Source organism: Calypte anna, chromosome 2 (genome assembly GCF_003957555.1).
Source record: "Calypte anna isolate BGI_N300 chromosome 2, bCalAnn1_v1.p, whole genome shotgun sequence".
Taxonomy (NCBI): Eukaryota; Metazoa; Chordata; class Aves; order Apodiformes; family Trochilidae; genus Calypte; species Calypte anna.
The window spans coordinates 131,863,884-131,883,589 of NC_044245.1; the positions used below are offsets into that span (position 1 = coordinate 131,863,884).

Consider the following 19,706-nt stretch of genomic DNA (forward strand, 5'->3'; position numbering starts at 1 on the left):
TTGACAGGCCCACACTCAGTGTGAAAGCTTCTCCAACAGCTAAGTTTGAGAGAGATCAAAAAGGAAAAAATAAAGAACTGACCAAGTAAAAAATGTGGGCACCTTTTTTATTTCATTTTCCTTTCACCTGTTGAAAAAGAAATGCAAGTAAATATACTCTGCACTAATGCTGAAATACTAGCAGTCCTTCACATTATAAAAATTATTCTCCAGTGCTGTATTTTAAGCACCGAAAATCTTCTTCTATCTCCCAGGAACATAAGGTGAGAGTTAGTAAGGACTCTGTTATGCTACTTGATCAAAGGATTTATTCTATGATAAATACACTTGATAAAACTGCTGAAAGATTGTATTTTGTTGAATAGATCAGTTACCTCCATGCTCAGACATCTTTATATACTTACAACACCTTTTTCCCATATGACTGACATCCTGTCTTCCACTCCATTCACTCCATTAGGGATTTTTGTGAAGTCGTCCTTACCCAGAGCTTTCTGGCATGTGTCAAAGGTGCAATTGTCAGTTCCTGTCACAGACAGGTCATCACTATGGAGAAACAAAGTTCATTATGAATCAGAGCGTGTATTGGACAGTGTCACACAAGAAAATCTGTTGGAAGACTGGGTAGATCCAGTTATCCTGCAAGGAAAAACTGATACATCCTCCCAGCCTATTTTCACTGCCACTCTCCAGAGTAGCTACACAGTAACAGCCAGTTCCCTGTGAAGAAGTTTACTTTTCAGAAACCTCTCACAGGAAAGTAAAATATGCTTTCCACGAGTCAAAGCTGTCCTACAAATGGAGGACTGTCCCACCTTGCCCTGAGCAAGGAGCTTGGTCTCACCCACTTAGGGCAATTTTGAGGACTGTGTCACTCCATATACCCTGTGAAATTACTACGGATCTGACAACTGTCAGAGAATGTTCAGGAATACCTACACAAAATATTTGGTCAAATTATAAAAAACCTTTTATGGAGTCAAGCTTGAAGTACCAGCAAGCCTCACATTTTGCTAACTGCAGGTATCTGAAGGATAATTCTCTTCCTGCTTACTTCTGAAGGAGATGTTATAAAGTGGACAACTTACATCTAACTTCAGAAGTCAGCAGGCTTAGTTTTTATGCAGTGTCCAAATTTCAAGTGAAAAGGTAAGCTTTTCACTTACCCCTTAGTGAACTAAGGGGTTCACTGGAACCCCTAGCTGTGACCCCATTGTTTTACACATTTTCCACAGCCTTACTTACTCTGGATGTGTCTCATTTATTGTTGCAATATTAGCAAGGCAAGCCTTATTGATTAAAACCAAATGGAGAAAGAAGGCCATAGGAGTTCAAAGGAAAAAAAAATCTAAACATTTTCTGATTTCTGTAGCAAAATATGTTTCTCATCTATTGTTTTAACTTCCATTTCTCCTTCCTGATAACATAATGTTCTGCACTTAAAAAATCTCCAGGGTATCAACCTCACATTATATATTCCAGAGAGGATTTGCTGTGTATTTTGGCATCAGCTGTCACTATTTGTTAAGCTGCTTACTTGGCCAGTAAATTCATGAGGAAACAAGGAGTAGATGGATCTGGTCTCAGTGGAGGTCCCATGACATATGCTGCAGCATGAGCCCAGTCCTTATTCCAGTAGTTGGTACCATCAGTGCCAAGACTAGCAGCAATAGGCTCCCCATAAACTACCTTGCCTGAAAAATGAAAAGCAATAGTATCAGCATCAAACAACATAAAATGCATAGCTTGTATTTTCTGTGTTCTAGATCTTCTTGGTGGGTATTTGAAGTTGAAGAAGTGTTTCAAATTAAACACTAACAAATAGGAGGACATAATAAACCAAGTTATAACACAGCATCTCTGTTCTGAATACTCTGCTGGTGATCTCTCAATATATTTCCTCATAAGAATGTTGCTTGGGCAAGTTTTTTAATTAAATTGTTGACAGATATATTATAATAGGTTCTACACATTGTTTACCAGGCATGTGATTGAGATTTCAAAAGCAGCACAGTCCTCAGTTGCACTTATTATGCTCAAGACACGTATTTTTCTTGGCAGCACCTGTTTGGTGCTCTGAATTTACTGACTATGTAACAATGTAAGTTTATATATACAGCATACAGACTTTGCAAGGTGGTACTTTTGATCTTCAGGCTGTAATTGTTAGGAAAGAACAATATGGCACCAGACATAAATTTAAAGAGTGTAAAAACATTTCCCAAATCACAAGCTATAAATAATTCCATGTAAAAAGTTATTTCCCAAGTTTTAATCTTTAATTCTTTGTTGCATAGTATTCTAGATTCCTCAGATGAGGACACTGACCCAAATGGGTTGTTTGCCTTTGGACAGAGCTAAGATATTTTATCTACTTTTCCTCCTAGGAAACATGGGTTTGAAACTCACCAGAATGAGATGAGAGATGAAATGAGATGTTTCACTCCTCGAGGTGGTGGTCCAGCCACTTTGCAGTTCTGTTGGTGACAAGTGGTGATGCCCCTGACTGTACTGGTCACCAAAGAACAAGAGTGAGCTGAGACCTCACACACTTGGGAGGAGGAGATCTACTGGATGCCAGCAAGAGCCATCTCCATCTCCATGCCCACAGACAGTGGTTATCTCACTGTGGATCCTGTATTTCACCACAGGCACAATTTTTATAGAGTTATCACTGAGCTACCCCAGCAAGGCTTCAGCTGGTAATTGCTTGGTGATATAAGACAGTGACCTTTCTCTGGATTTCTGTGTGTATGTCATACAATCACAGTACTGATGGAAAACAGCAAAGCAAACATTTGAAGATTTCTCTCTGTACATGAGATTCTGGTACTTCTGTGAACTACTGGATTACAAGTGTTACAATATGCAGCTGCTGACAAGCTCAATTCTTTTCAGAATGCATTTCCCATTGCAGTAGCACCATTCCTGAAATCTACACAACTGTGCTACACAACTGTTCTACAGTTATTTTACAAGGTTTGAAGACATGCTTGACACTAATGGACTGGACATTTACTCCAGGTGCTACATAGTGTAACTTTTTCCAAGACTCCCTAATAACAATGTTAATTTGCACTTCAGCATGCTCTGACATGCAGAATGTGCTTGTCTCACACTGACACTTCAGCTTGGAGCATGTTAAGCTTTCAGTTCCTCTTGTCTTCATATATTATAGATTTACACTTGGACTTAGAGGGAGACCACCACAATTTTATTTTATTTGAAATAATGACTTAAGCAGTTAATTACTGGGTTTTGCATCTTGTTTTCAAAATCTAAACTGCTGAATGTGAGGTGATACAACCACTTAATGAGTAAGGAGGCTGGAGTCAAATTTGTGTTTTCCTAATTTAGAGCTGCCATAAGAGTCAGGGGGATATTGGCCTTCCCTGGGCAACTCCAAGCACATTATCTAAGGGTAGGCTGCTGCAAACCTAGATATAGACAAAAAAAATCTGGAATATATATACGATATCCTATATTTACCCATTAGGCTTTTGACAGATTTTTCATTAATAAAGTCTGTAGGAAGGAGTGAGGGGAAAGGAAGTGGCATGTGTCTTTCCTATTGCATCTAAAGAAGCTAAAGAAACTTTCATTCAAAGTAAACCTGAACTATGAATCATTAGGACATAGCTAAATAGCTAATAACTGATAGAAGTAAACATAACTGATAAAAGTAAAAATTATAGGAAAGGAGTAAATGTTTAGATACCATAAATAATTTTCTTATTTTTCACAACAGAAAAATGAAAAGAAGACTACAAGCTCACAGCTGTATATGCTGAGTTGCTTCTAACATGCATATCATAGCCATGACAGTATTTCTGCAGTCAGAATTTGATCTAAGCAGCTCCCCTTGTTTCTCTGAGTGGGAAGAGGTAAAAGCCATTTTCTCAAGTGATTTTCAGTCTGAACATTGGAACTTCAATGGACTACATCTGGACACATCTGCTCACTGTGCCGTTTCCTGCATTTAATTCAGACTGTGAATAGCCATACTGAAGAGTAAAATTATATCAAGATTGTGCTTTATCCCAAATAAGAAGGAAATTTTGAACCAAGGCTCTTCTAGCTCAATTGGCAACAAGGATATTCTGCATTAAGGTTTTTCCAGCTTGACTGGCTTATCCCTATAGGCATAAAAGTAGAGTAATATAGTCATAAATCAGGTATTTCCATTTTTTATGTTTTCCTGAATTCAATAAAAACAGTAAGCAGAAAGTGTTCTATTCTTTAGTCTTTTATGACATCTCTGAGCCTCTGAGAAATAGCTGTGGATTTGGTAGCTTCTTCATTAGCTACCCAAACTGGCTGGCAAGATCTGTTTTCACAGAAATTACTTTTCAACAAAGAAGAATATGCAACTGCAATTTATTTTATCACCTACCAGAACTCAAAAAGAGTTACAGTTTTGAGAAACACCAACTAACATTGTCAGGCTTGGAAATTGGTCCATGTGTGCTTAGTCTAGTAAAAGTTTCAGAAACACTTAAGGTGAGGTCATATGGGGCAAAGATTCTCACTGGCCAGCTATGATTTGAAAGAAGCAAAACTGCAAGGCTAGGTTTATTGAATCAGGCACAGCATTTCATCAGTTAGGCTACCTATACTCTGGCCCTGAGCTGTCAAGCACAAGCCCCTAAAAGGTGGCATTTTCAGTTGCAGTCCTGTGCTCAGAATCAGCTCTGGACGTGCCCTGCCTCTCAGTAAGAGCAGACCTAGGCCATGACTGGTGGTAGGAGGTACCAACTTTTTAAATCTAAGAACCTGCTTGTAACCTGACTGAATTCAAATTTTTGTGTGCATTTTTTAAGAGGGAGAAACCTTTCTAAAAATTGACTTTTTTGTAAGATTCTACTCTCCAGTTCTAATCTGCACAATAGTTTTATTTACTTATCTGTTAATAGCACAGTTAAATGGCAAAAGGACATGATCTATAGACTTAAGTACACTTAGAATGAAAGCATTTTAAGTGGAAAGCAGTGTATATCATATATCCCTAAATCACATTTTATTAGCCTTGCTCCCCCATAGGTGTTACTAGCCAAAAGAATGGGTGACAAGGGCACATCAGTTTTCCCTTGTAAATTCACATCAGGTAGCCCTAACAAGGACAGGGAACTGCACTGCCTGATACCAATGCTCTACAGCCTCGTCTTCTCTTTCTTGGGAAAACTTTACAGAATAGCAGGAAAAGGATCACTTTTGTCTTCCCACTCAAGAGAATGAGACTGTCATGCATACAGAGATATCAGACTGCCCTTCTGTGGAAGCCACCAACTCTGCTACCTATTCTAGCAAGAGTCAAGAGGATGTTTGGCACAGGGATGAAGAAACTGCCCACTGGGATGAACACGAACAATTCTCACAGAGAGGTGCTGTCTTTAACCCTCATAAGTGGAGAAGTGGTGAACCATTGCTTCTGGCAAACAGGCTGATAGGATCCAAAAAACCAAAGAGGAATGGGGCATGCATTAACCTGCCCCTCCCCAACACAGTCAAAACATGAAAATCTTGGATTACCTGTTGTATATTCACCAGCACTGAAGTTGCTAACTGAGACACACGAATAACATGCTGCTACAGTCTGGAGATTTCCTTTGATGAGTGGTGCTGCTGGAGATCAGATGAGACATACATGGTGGGCTTAAGCATAGAAGGGAGAAGGGAAGATGCTAACTCGTGGCTGCCCTGAAGTTTACTTCTTCTAGTATAAGAACTGGTATCCCTTTACAGTCTGTATGACCGATTTTAGCCTTTAAGGTCTGAGCCACAGCTCACTGATAACATCAGAATTATGCCTACTGTCTTCAGCAAACTGTATTAGGTCTTTGGTCTCTAGCTCTAATATTATTTTTAAACTTGTATAGCTAAATGAGGGACAAAGAACTGGGCTCTGACTTACATTTTTGAAAATCAAAATCCCACAGAATTTGAGAGGCAATACTTCAATTCTGATATCACACTGCCATCCAGAAAATAGGTTAAGCTGAGTGAAAATCAGTTTCTTCCCTTCTCAGGTCAGTGATGAAATAGGAAGGGATATCAATCTTCTTCTGATGTGATTCTGATGTGAGCAGGGATGAATATTAACTCACACACTCTACTTCATGCTAAGTGCTTAGAAAGGAACATGAAAAATTTCACACAATTGTAAATAGCCGGAAGTTTGCATCAAGACATGAAGAAATCATCTTGAAAAGATTAATAAACTGCATTAGAGTGAATATTTCAAATACTTAGAGAATTTTTGTTTGTTTGTTTGGAACTCCTTGTCTTGTATTACTACTTTTGATTGAAGAATGGAAAACAACTTTTATTGAAATTAACAGCCATGAATTTCTAGAGTTTTTGTCAGAATTTATACAGATCAGTCTTATTAAAAACCCTATGTGTTGTAACTATCTTTGTGGTACACTTGCTATCTTTCAAAATTTCTTAATCCGTCCTTTATTTCTTTTTCCCAAACAATATACTTCTATATACACAGAAATTAATTACAGGAGATGTTACACATTGCTCTGCAAGCATTGATGACTCTGTCTGCATTCAACCCTTTAAAATACAGCATGGACCACAATAAGCATAAATTGTACCAATTTCTCCCTTTTACACATCAAAGCAGCATACACATATATAGAGCCACCTACTAAACTGGCACTGCAGACTCTTCTTATGACACATGCTTAATATGTTACAGTATTTATTATCAGCATAGAATTTGTTTACTTGATAGTGTGTTATGAACCTTTGCCTCCTATCTTAGCTCTTTTATCTTCATAGCCAGTGTTTCATCTTTAATCTGGGCATTTTAACTGTTCTTAAAGCTTCTTGTGGTTAATGTTGACAGCACAACTGAGAATTAACACATAACTGTACCAGTGGGTATAATCCACGTTACCAGCAGCACTGTCATCTAGTGGAAGAATCTAATATAGCATAGTACCAAAAGACCAAATATTCTATTTTATAAACTTGAATTACTGATAAATGTTATTACAAGTCATAAACAATACGTATTCCACATAATACATCTATATTAGCACAATGACATCATGCTGGTTTTGGCTGCAGTTCTGTAAAGCTCTCATATTCTGCATTTTGATATTAATAATCTCTGAACCCTGTGTAAGCATTATCTAATGCCAAGAAATAAAGAAACTGGGGTCTGTATGCCATTCATGTTAGGTTAGATGAACAGAAGCTTAGATGGAAAAAAGATACTGACAACAGATACTCCATAAACTTCTATGCCCCCCAGATAATGGGCTTCTGCTCTGCTCCTTCCACCCCTTTGCATTTCTACAGGCTGCTCTGGATGAATTTACACATGAGGCAGTAAAACATACTGAACCCCTACAGTATTCAGGCTGCTTCTAGCATGCCCAACTGATGTTCAAGAGGATCAGACTCTCTTGGCTGACCAGAACTATGAACCCTTCATGGCATGACCTGAGAAACCTCCATGACCTCCATTCCCTGGAAGGAATCAAGGCTTTAAGACACAGGCATCCTCACCATGAGTCCCAGTGAACAGTAGTCCTGGTCATATCATAGCACTGTCTGTAAAAACATGGTGTGGTCTCTGTTGTAGAATTTTTTATCTCAATAGCTGGTAGAGGCTTGCATACTACAACGCAAGGGAGGGGAAATCAGAGTACATTTTGTCTTGGACTGGACACATAATTTTTAATGCAATAATACTATCCTGGTCATCGCTTTCACCTTGGGGGTACACTATGCTGAAGAAAAAAGTTTGCTCTGGGGAGAAGGTAAAGTTTCAATTCCACCTGCTGTTTTTCCATATTGCTTAGTTCCCCTCGGGCCTAAGAAAACACACACAAACAGTTTAGACATCCTACTCCAAGAACTTGATCAATTTTCTGAGGGTTATGACACTCGTGACAAGCAGGACACTTGCTATATTTTAGTTTTCCATTACCCTTCCTCCAGTGCCATTGTCCAAGCGTAAAAGAATCAGGACTTTTACCTTGTCTTCGTGCTTTACTTATCACCTTTGCTGCAGATTTACTCATTACATGGACTATATAAAGTGGGCAGTTTACAGCATTTGCTATGGTAATTGCTCTTTGTGTAGCTTCAGCTTCCACTTCTTCAGGACGGCACAGCTCATGCCCCTCAGGGCCAGTTATTCCCATTTCCAGAATCTTCTTTGCACCCTGAACACAAACAAAATCATGTAAGAGTCACTTAACTAAGTGCAACCATTATGCCAGCCAAATGGATCCTAAATTAGCCACTGCAGCTAGACTGAGAAGAAACAAAGCAAAACAAAACAAAACCCCAAGGCACTTATATTTGATTTCAGGTAACACAACAATAACTTTGCTTGAAAAAAAATTCATATCTCTCAGTAAACACGTCTCAGAATATTTAAGTGACTTCAGAGAACACTCTCCCATGTCTTGCAGGGATAAATCACCACTTACAAAAACTCTGCCCCTCTCTAAATATGTACTCTTAAATGACCACATCCAGTAACTGAGATGACAGTACTAACCCCACATTGGAAAAAAAAAAATCTATTTCATGGCTTGGCTTTGCGAATGAAGATTTCAGAAGGGCTCTCCCCACACTTGCTGCAAGCACACTGATGGCCAGTGTGGGACAGGCAGTGGGGATGCAAAAGGCACAGCAGAAAGTCTCCTGTGAGGGGACAGCCAAGACACGGTGCTTTCTGCTCTGTCTTTTCTCCTTGAGACTGATTGTCTGTGTGTTCTCAAAGGAGGCAGCAGCGTTATGGATAGTGTCTCCATGTCACCACTGTGGAGGCCAGGGTGGACCCCTGATGGCAGTCAATATGACCAAAGATGAGGGATTGTTTCAGGGAGTCCTTGTATCTCCTCTCTGGGATATCTCCTTGTATCTCCTCTGTTGTGGTAGCCAGTGGCCAGTTCACCATACAGCACAATCTTAGGGAAGCTGTGATCCTCCATCCTGGAGATGTGCCCTGTATAGATCCTTGGTAACCACAAAGATACATATCCTGAGCCTCTGAACCAGGCTCCAAGGTTTTAAGAGGGGTAAGATTTTGTCCTTTCCTGGAACTTACACTTTGGTGATTTGAGATTATTTAGCAATCAATTAATTTCTATAATGGGACCTGGGCAGACTCTTCTCCCAGAGCCTACACAGGAGCATTAGGATGGCAGTAGCAAGTGTGAAGTGAGGCTAACTATGGATAAAATGAAGCTGAGACTTTTATGTCCAGTCACTGAAGCCATCTCCATACTTCTGGATTCATTCCTGTTAGATGAGCTGACTATGTATGGAGAGACCTCGGGTTAGGTATCATACACCTGACATCTAAATACTTGGCTGAGTGCTCGCCCTTTGACTTGGTTGATGGTCAGGTTCAGACTGTTGCTGTCTTTGTTGTTCAAGTATATGTATTATATTGAAAGAATATATTATACTTCACGTATAGCTCTCATCATAACAGGAAAATTTGCCTCCTGTCTATCCCAAACTGACTTCAGGTTACAATTCTTTAGCCCACCACAAGCATCTTCGAGGATCTTGGACAAGATATTTGTCTTCAGTTCCCTGGTAAAATAGGGTAGAAAAGCTTTTCCCTATGACACAATAGTGATACCAACACATCTACTGAAGTAGATAGATAACAGGGACATTTATATTCCTGACTTTGATGGACAGAGCATCACCTACCTGTGCAATTAGCTCCCCATTCTCTGCATGGACTTGAGCAACTGCTCCAAGTTCCTTACAGGAGGAAAAGGCTGCATATAACTCCTCATCATTGACCATGTATACATCTTTATAGGCCATAAACATCTTGAAGGAGTTGACACCTTTGTTTTGAACAAGACTTTTCATTTCTTCTTTCACCTGAAAGATAGTCAGAAATTTTTTAAAACCAGAAATATTATATTTTACCTGCTAATAATTTTGTATAAAGAAATTGTAAGTATGAAGGGTGAGCCTTTACTCACCAATGAAATATATGTTCAGTCCAAACAGCTCAATTCATGTATTTAAGGACTGACTTATGCTATTCTTCTTGTATCAAATTCCCAAAAGTATTACCAAACCAATAGCACTGCAGTAAAGATATTTTAGGCACAACACAACTGCAGGAAGAGAATGCTTTTTAAGATACTGAAGCAGAATTTTATTCCAATAAACTCCCTAATGTTGTCAACACCCAGTCCAATATTCTAATCAATGCATCCAACTTAATACATTAATACAGTTGTGCAAAACTGATTTCAAGATTGGATCATAATAGTCTTCAGCTTCTGTCATATCACAGAGTGACAGAAAAGATCTTATCTTCTAGAGGTTTGGTCCTGACTCTAACCAACACACAGCTTTTCGAAATATTTTGCCATCAAATAAAATGGCTCTAAAACTCTAGGTACCAGTTTGTTTTTTTCTTATATGTACTCCTTGGTAGGATTCCCTGCTTCTTCTATAGTCTGTGAAGCCAAACAAAACACTATGTCCTAAAGAAAGAAATAAAGATGCAGATTTTAGGCCAAAAGTTTCTTGTACAGCTGGAAAGCAAGAACTCCTCATTATGTAACTTTGATTCCCCTAACCAGTAAAACACCAGTGAGAGTAATCCACAGGCATCTGTGATGCTACGAAAATTTCAATGGGATGAATTATTTTCAAAAAGCAAAATATTATTTTTCACCTTCTCTCTAATAATCTGGTTGCATTTTTTCAAGAAATGTAGGAGACTGATACAAAACTCAAGGAAATTTTCTGGACTTATCCAGAGGGGGAGGGGGAGCACAACTTGAGTGGGAATTACCAAACAAATAAATACATGACATAAGGCCCTGATCTGGCAAACAGAGGCATGTAATTTATTTTCTTCTTTAATTATTATCAATAAGGAAAGGCATTGTAAAGAAATTCTGATTTTTACCAGAACTTTAATTCCTGAGGAGATGATAGCTAATTAGAAGGCCATGAAATACCAGTCTTATTTATCTAGGTCTTCTATAGCTACTAAATATCAGACCTTTTTATTTATTTCAATCTTGGCCTTTAGAAACAGTTAACTTCTTAACATAAATCAGAACTTTTCATTTATTTACACATCCCTATTTTTATTGGATTTTTCAGTACAACACCACTGTTTGCTACCAAGGCTGTTTCACATTCACATTCCTTAAGCTTCACTGGAGAATTTATTGCTTTGAGCTAGAAGTTGCAGTCAGTCTATCTAGTGCTTAGTGCAGAGAATACCAAAGATGGGGTGTTGGCAGGGTGAAGGCTTTGGTTTATGTATTGTAATATTCAAAAATTAAGAGCAAATGCTCATATTTAAAAAAAGGAATTTACTGAATGTATCTATATACTAATGCGCTTTATCTGAGGATTCAAAGTGCTCTCGTAAAACATGGGCCAGGTTCAGATAACTGTCAAAGTACCTGAAAAGTCAATTTATTCAGTAAAACTTTCAGGCTCTCAGCAAACATTCACACAAGAATGATTCTTCCATATGTAAATTCCAAAAAGGATTTTTGGATAAACTCATATTCAAGTATTGTCTCAAATGCTTTACTTTATTATTGCTCTACTTTAAGGAGATATTACTGCAGTTACCCAGTAATAGAACTCTTCCTTTACAAATAAAATTAATTACCATATTTTTCATGTCAATCCTCATTAAAAAACCAAAAAACAAATAAACAAAAAAACTAACAAAAAACCACCAAGACTCAACAGGAGCATAGATTCCAGGTGTTCAAGTAACAAAAGACAAAATTTATGCAGAGGCCTCTTGCCCCCTCTAGCCTGCCTTGTCTTCTTCTTGCACATTTGCTTCCTTTACTTTATGTAGTATTAGCTAAAGATCTATCTGCAGACTTTTTTTTTCCTCAACTATACATACTTTTAGAAGGGTGTGGACTTTTTAAAGTACTATATAAAAATACTATTACAGTGCCAGCAAGCCATATTTAGCACATGAGGACTAAGCAGGTGCAGTACCAATTCATGGAACCGAAAATCAGCTGTAAGGTTTACCTTATCGCTCCACCAAGTCACTGCAACATGCAGTGCATAATCACAGCAGACTTGAGGGTCTGCCCAACTTTTCCATGTATCAAAGGCTTCAATAAGAGAACAGCCTTTCTGAGGGATGGCAAAGTCAATGATCATAGTGGTTCCTCCTGCTATAGCAGCCTGAAAGGAAGAAAGTTAATATTTCACAGAGAGAATGCAAATTTCTTCCCACCCTGTGCAACAATTTATCTTGGTATACTGAAAAGCCAAAAGCCACTGAAGAGTTTCCCTGAGTAAAGTCTCAACTTGCAAAACAACTGTGGATATTACTTTAACCTCCTTGAGAAGGATGTTCTCAAACAGGTCATCATGAGGATCATGGGGAAATTCTCAGACTGAAGCAGACTTTTCAAACATGTACAAAATCTTAAAACGTATTTGGAGATGAGACTGCAGCCTTCATGCATTAGTGAGTTTCCTTTAGTGTCTGGATTCACCAAGAAAACAGCACCAGAACACCACAGTAAACTTGAGTAATGTTTCCTTGGAGTTTATGTAGTTGAAAAACCAAAACTGTGTGATAGGAAAGTATAAGGGGCAGAAACACAATGAAAACAGATTCAGTTGGAAAAAACAGTGTAAAAGTCTAGCTCTTGTCTAATTCCAAAAGGATCTAAAAGTATTTTAAAATTATTTTTATTACTGACAGGGTATCATTTAATGAAACTGCCTATCAGGCTTTTAAATACAATGAGGAATTTACATCCCCCATATAAATATTTACGAGTAAATAAAACAAGCTGTTTATGCTATGAACACTTTAACCAATAATTTTTACTCTCCTTTACAGACAACTGAATTATTCCTTTTTTTTTCTTTTCTTTGAAGTTTCTTTGTTAGTCACTCCCAGAAACCAGATTCTCAACTAAGATAAATTGACCCAGCATAGAAATCCCTTTGCTGTAATTGCTGCAATCTTCTAAATTAGGCACAGAAATCCTCTATATTGTTCTGCACAAGAGGTAGAACCAATTCAGATCAAAATATCAAACTCATGCTATATTACTCTTCCTATTTCTAAATCATTCAGCCTCTTCCATCTTTCTCTTCACTAAACAATCAGAAGCAAAACTGTAAATTCTCCTGAACTGTATTCTCCTGAAAAAGCTGTCAGCCCACAGCTTGGACAGGAGCACCCTGTGCTGGGTTAGGAACTGGCTGGAGGGCCGGGCCCAGAGAGTGGTGGTGAACAGGGCTGCATCCAGTTGGCGGCCGGTCACTAGTGGTGTCCCCCAGGGATCAGTGTTGGGCCCAGTTCTGTTTAATATCTTTATCGACGACTTAGACGAAGGGACTGAGTCCATCATCAGCAAATTCACAGATGACACCAAGCTGGGAGGAAGTGTGGACCAACTCGAAGGCAGGAGGGCTCTGCAGAGGGACCTGGACAGACTAGAGAGCTGGGCCGATTCCAACGGGATGAGGTTCAACAAGGCCAAGTGCCGGGTCCTGCACTTTGGCCACAACAACCCCATGCAGCGCTACAGGCTGGGGACAGAGTGGCTGGAGAGCAGCCAGGCAGAAAGGGACCTGGGAGTCTGCATCGACAAGAAACTGAACATGAGCCAGCAGTGTGCCCAGGTGGCCAAGAAGGCCAATGGCATCCTGGCCTGTATCAAAAACAGCGTCACCAGCAGGTCCAGGGAGGTGATTCTTCCCCTGTACTCAGCGCCGGTTAGGCCACACCTCGAGTACTGTGTCCAGTTCTGGGCCCCTCAGTTTAAGAAGGATGTAGAGGTCCTGGAACAGGTCCAAAGGAGGGCAACCAGGCTGGTGAAGGGACTCGAGCACAGGCCCTATGAGGAGAGGCTGAGAGAGCTGGGGCTGTTCAGCCTGAAGAAGAGGAGGCTCTGGGGAGACCTCATTGCTGTCTACAACTACCTGAAAGGAGGCTGTAGCGAGGTGGGAACTGGACTCTTTTCACAGACGACCTTCAACAAGACAAGAGGACACAGTCTTAAGTTGTGCCAGGGGAGGTTTAGGTTAGATATTAGAAAGAATTTCTTCATGGAGAGGGTGATTAGGCTATGGAATGGACTGCCTGGTGAGGTGGTAGATTCTCCATCCCTGGAGACATTTATAAAGAGACTGGATGTGGCACTCAGTGCCATGGTCTAGCAACTGCTCCGGTGGGTCAAAGGTTGGACTAGATGATCTCTGAGATCCCTTCCAACCCGGCTAATTCTATGATTCTATGATTCTATGATTCTAAATATGTCAGTATACCTTGCAAAAAAAGAAGTTTGGAGAGGAACATAAATATTTTTGAACCTGTGATGAATTCAGCAAATATTTTCTCCATGAGTTGTTCAAATTGTCACATTTTTTTCAACAAGATCGACTTATTTCTTAAAAGGATTTAGAACTAAAGAATATTTATAGATGTCAAAAAAAATAATGGGTTCCACAACTCCATTCAAAATTACTTTTTCCCCACTAACAACTTTTTCCCCTTCTCTTTGTATATTCTGTGCCTTTATTTATTCAGTCGAATGGGTAAATCTTAGCTAATCATTGTAGCATATTTTGCAATAGTTGGAACCCAACTCTGTCTCCCTGATTCTCTTGCCAAAATATTTGTCAGATTATGACCTTTAGTAAATAGGTCCCACACTTCTATCTGGGTTAAGGAGATCCACAATGTCCAACTTCTTGACATCTGGTCACTAACTGGACTTAAGAGTTTTCTTTTGGGCACTGAAGTCCCTATCTAACAGACTGTTTTGGGTATGCAGTCTCTGTTTTGCAGCTCTCCTATCCAGTGCCTAAAAAAATTATTCAAAAAATTCTCAAAGCCTTAAGAAATTATTACTTTTTTTGTAAGTCAGCATAAAATTCATCTCCCCTACTTTGGGATTTTATAGAATAGGAAGCTACATCTGAGTCAGTCTGCATCTTTGATGCTCTTTATGCAGTGAAGGCACTTTAAGAAGGAGATCACATACACCTTAAGAATGCTTTTTTTTTTTTTAAGAGAAAGCTGCAGTCATTTTTGTTGCTTTTACATCTTTTCTTCTGTCAATGAACATCATCTTCTGGCTTCAGGTTACATTTGTTTGATTTCTCTTGCACTGTCAATATGTGAATATACTGATGATGCTTCACAAAAATGATCACAGAGAAATACAGGATTACAGCAGAATATGAAAAAATGTTTATATATATATATATATATATATGCACTTGTGTACTGTAAATTAGGCAAACTAAGAATTCTAGAGATAAAATTTTGAATTTTATTCAGCCATGAAACAGACTTTCTAATGCCCATAAACAAGCAGAAAAGACATTTTGGGCCTGTTTTTTTCCCTCCATTTATCCCAAAAAGCACTATGAAGACAAAAAATGTTTGGGGAAAGCATTGCAGTATCTATTTTTTAAAAAAAGGTGTTTTTTTTCATCTGTGGACATCTAAAAAAGACAGCATTGCTTGGCCCATGTAATTATTGATAGAGCCCCTCTATTTTTCCAGATAGCTACAGAGGAAACTTATCTTGGGGAATAAAATTCCCATGATCAAATTTATAATCGCTTTCCAGCTATCAGTTCTGGAAGTAAAAATTCAGTGCTGTAGCTTTCCTTTTACATCTTGTTTTATGTTTGCCTTGGACAGAGATGTATATTTGACATAGCAGCCATTTTGATATGGCAGGAGAGAGTCATTGTGATGGAAAAATAATTTTTTTTGGTCAAAGTTTTGCAGAGTAATTACAGGCTATTATATTGAGCCACTATAACTTCTGTGCTCATTGAGAAGAACAATTCTAGTTTTTAAAAATATTCAGTGTAAAATATTTCCATGCAAATAACAGCAACAACAGAAAATATCTCTTGATTTGGTTATAATGAATAGAAATTATTGAAAGCAATATGCCAGTAATATAAGAATAGCATACAAGTCATTGGTAGTCCTCCCTTCAGTACTCTGGGCTCAACATTTAAAAAAGTGCAAAATCCTTGAGAGAGTACAAAAACACCACTCAGACACTCTGACTCTCATGATGGGATGGAGCAAGCAAGAAATGAAATCTAAGCAAAATGGAAAACACTAAAGGTTCTTAACAGCTGTGCAGTTATTGCACCACATCATTTGTTTAAAGGAGTTTAATTTCACTTATTTCAACTATTTCAAAGAGGCAAATTAGTATTTTGCACATAAAAAAAATGCACATCAATGAAAGCCATTTCTTTAGAAGGGATGCACTATTGCTTTCTGGTACTTAGCATATCCCAGATCTGCTCTGAGAGACAGGATATAGCAGCCTCTCTGAGGATGCTAACAGACAAGCCAAGCAGAGCAGTGTGATCCCTTCTGTGAGCAAAGATTTTCAGCCTGCAGAGCAAAGCTCTTAGAAAAGTATCTTAAAAATTTTAGAGAGCTCTGGATGAGCATTTTTATTGTATGAAGATGATTCATGATACTGTTCACACTAGTGCACGGTTATGCTGCTAGTGCAGGGAATGCAATGAGCTAAGGTAAAAAGCTGAAAACCACTCCAATTGTAAAGCTGGGAGAAAGGAGATACTTCTATAGTGTGTATTTGAACTGGACTTTCACTGAGAGACACAGTAAGGGTCTAAGTGAAAGACAAGAAAAACTTGCATTCCTGCATGCTAACAGAGGAGAAAGATCAGATTACCACGGAAGTGCTCCCAACACACAGGGGAGTTAAACTGTTGCTTTAGTTAACCTTTGCTCAGAAAATATGAATTGTATAACCACCGGTACCAATGCAACTTGCAGTCTGCACGGTGACAGCTAGGGTAAGTGACTTAACACTTGCCATCCACAGCCCAGAAAGTCTTTGAAGGAATCAACACACCAGTCGACAAGGGACCTCTGTATACCCAGACACTTGTAATGTTCCTGCCAGGTACAGTAACAATTGTCTATGTTCAATTCACACTATCGTCTCTTTTAGAATATTGAGCAACCAGCAGACATCCCTTTCTAAAAACCCAGATGCGCACACAGCCATGCATATGTGCACCCACCTTGGTTCCTGTATAGAAGTCATCTTTTGACCTGCTACCCATAAAAGGGAACTGCATGTGTGTATGAGTATCAATGCCACCAGGGATCACCAGCTTGTTGGTTGCATCCAGCACGACGAGTCCAGTCACTGGCTTTGGGTTCAGGTTTGGTCCCACCTGCTGCACCACTCCATCTTCCACGTACACATCAGCCATCACAGAGAGGTCGTCATTCACCACTTTCCCTCCCTTGATCAAAAGTCGCTGCTTAGCCAGGCTTTTCTGTGGCATGGGAGCCTAGAAGAGTGAGGCCTCAGCTCAGAAAGTTGCTCGTCTAAGACTATTTCACAGTCCACCCTTCCCCTAGTGCAGCAGTCACCTCCAAAAGTCACTAAACACCCTCCCCCCTGTGCTCTTTAAACAGACATCCCAGGAGCTGCCCCCTCTGCCCGTAGCGGCTCCACCTCCCACCTCCTGTGGAGCGAGGGCACCAGGGCGCACGGGGAGGCGGTGCTGGTTTTGAGCTCTTACTGCTTCAGACTGCGCCTGGACAGAGTGGGACCAGGGCTTTAGAACGGTCCAGCTGGGTTCTCATGGCACTTGCTCCAGTCGGCCCGGTACGCCCTGGGGTATGAAACATGCAGGGCTGTTCTGAAAATGCAGCCCGTTCATCAGCTTGTGATGAAGGCGACAACTTGGGACACACAACCCTCAGGACTCAAACGCCGCCCCCCTACCAATGCCACGACTTGTACAACACACCGGCCTGAGGGGTGAAACCCCCCGGGTATCCCCGGGAGCCGCCAGACCTCACCCTGTCAGCCCGCGGCTGAGGCGGCAGGGCCCGGTGAGCCTTCTCGAAAGACCACGTGAAAATCATTCTCCGGTAGTTGTTGCCTTGCGCCATTGGCCCCGCTGCCCCCAGCCTCAACTCAATCCCAGCCCCAGCCCGCTCTGCTCGGGCTCCCGCTCGACGCTGTCCCCGCAGTGCTGCCCGCCCAACCGCGGCCCCGGCCCCGGCCCGCGCAGGCACCAACCGCCGCCCCCCGCTGGGCTGCGCAGGCCCCGCGCACCGCACCGCACCGCACCGGCGGTCCCCGGGGCGAGGTGGCAGATCCCGGCGGGCTCCAGGGGGAAGGCTGGAGCTTCTGCGGACGGCTTTAAGTAGGGGCTGGCGTGACTCTGGTTGGGAAAGGTGTCTTGTGCATTTCAGAATAGAGACACGGGGAAAAGAGACGGGAGAGTAAAATCAGGAGAGCTAGAAAACGAGCTAGAAGCTTGGAGCAGAACAGGAAGGACCTGCACCTTCCAGGGGCACTTGCTCCATGGACTTTTCCCACTTCTCTGGTATCCCAGCGTTTGCGTGCTCAGCAGTGATACTGCTCAAGCAGGTCCCTCCATCTGCTGAGCACCAGCACCTCCATTCCCACCCGCCTTCCAGCAGCAGTGCCTTCAGGAGAGAGAAGATTTCCTCTGAGGGCCAATAAAAGGCCCACTTTGACTGATGACATTGGATTTGGAAAATGCTCCCCTTCCCATCAGTGTGTAACCTTTGTTCCTTCTGCCTCAGAGGGTAGGAGAGCAGTACCAGGCTTTTGCTTGTGTAGCTGCTCATCCCAAATTGTCTTGACTTAATGCCTTTGCTTTGTGTGCTGTGACAGAGACCCCACAGGATTCATCACACCACACAGCAACAGTAGAAGTCGAAACGCATATATAAGTGCATATATGCATGGAATATAAGTGCAGAAAATGAGAAAAGCAGCGTATGGTGAGAACAACCGTAAACAAGAACAACTGCCTGTGTGGTACTGAAAAGGCAAGAAACAGTAACTTACACCTACCTTTGCTGTATTGAAAGATGGTGAAAAGACAAGGGTAGAGTTACCGCGTTGGCAATTCAGTCAAGAACTCTGGCTTACTAATTAAGAATGGTATTGATGATCCAGGACAAGCTGAGTGTCTGCAGTATGATTATTCAGATGAAGAGATGCAGAAGGGAATTCAAACTATTCAAACTATGGCCCTCCAAGACAGGAATAGTGATCATTAGAGACTGATGGAGAAGGTCCAGGTGAGCACTGAAATGGGTAAACAGGGCTATACTTGGAATCTCTGCTGCTGAGGCAGTGAACCCTTTTTTCCCACCATGCCGACAGGTAACTGAATAGCTGGGCAGCTGGAGATCTGAGAGGGCTGTCTCAGGTGCAAGAGTTTCACTTTGTATGAATGAAGTGACCTTTGTTAAACAAGGAGGCAAGGTGGCAAAGACAGAAGTTCATTAAAATCTGCAGAAACAAGGGGTGCAGCAATCAAGTTCATATGCCTGCCCTAGTGGGTATTTAATGATTTCAAGTGGAACAGCATAAACAGGTTATTAAATATTTATGGGCCAAGAGACTTCAGCCTGAATCTCTCAGCTCACTGCTGAAACTGCCAACCTAAAATGGTCACTTTCTTAGTATTTCTTCCTGGCCAGTAAGTATTTAGTTATTTTTACAAAAACAGTTTTTACATGACAGGCCTAGATAACTACCTCCAAGTATGCCTGTGAGCTAGTGGCAGTGGTAAACTGTTCCTGCTAAAAAAAAAAAAAAGTCTTCCCCAAAACTGGGCAGAGGGAGGCTTGGAGGCAGGCCCACCACTTCACAGCAGACCATGGT

At 40.7% G+C, this 19,706-nt stretch overlaps 1 protein-coding gene across 1 annotated transcript in view; it reads right to left on the bottom strand.

The window, feature by feature from the left end:
• Nucleotides 1-17,473, bottom strand: part of DPYS (dihydropyrimidinase) — a 31,417-nt gene extending 13,944 nt beyond the window's left edge. The window contains exons 1-6 of the mRNA XM_008502680.2: nucleotides 17,065-17,473; nucleotides 12,031-12,189; nucleotides 9,697-9,876; nucleotides 7,997-8,186; nucleotides 1,538-1,694; nucleotides 405-546 (exon numbers count right to left, since the gene is read on the bottom strand). Coding sequence (XP_008500902.2) covers nucleotides 405-546; nucleotides 1,538-1,694; nucleotides 7,997-8,186; nucleotides 9,697-9,876; nucleotides 12,031-12,189; nucleotides 17,065-17,334 — 1,098 coding nt within the window. The 5' untranslated portion in view covers nucleotides 17,335-17,473. The remainder of the gene's footprint in view (nucleotides 1-404; nucleotides 547-1,537; nucleotides 1,695-7,996; nucleotides 8,187-9,696; nucleotides 9,877-12,030; nucleotides 12,190-17,064) is intronic.
• Between the last annotated feature and the right edge of the window lie 2,233 nt (nucleotides 17,474-19,706).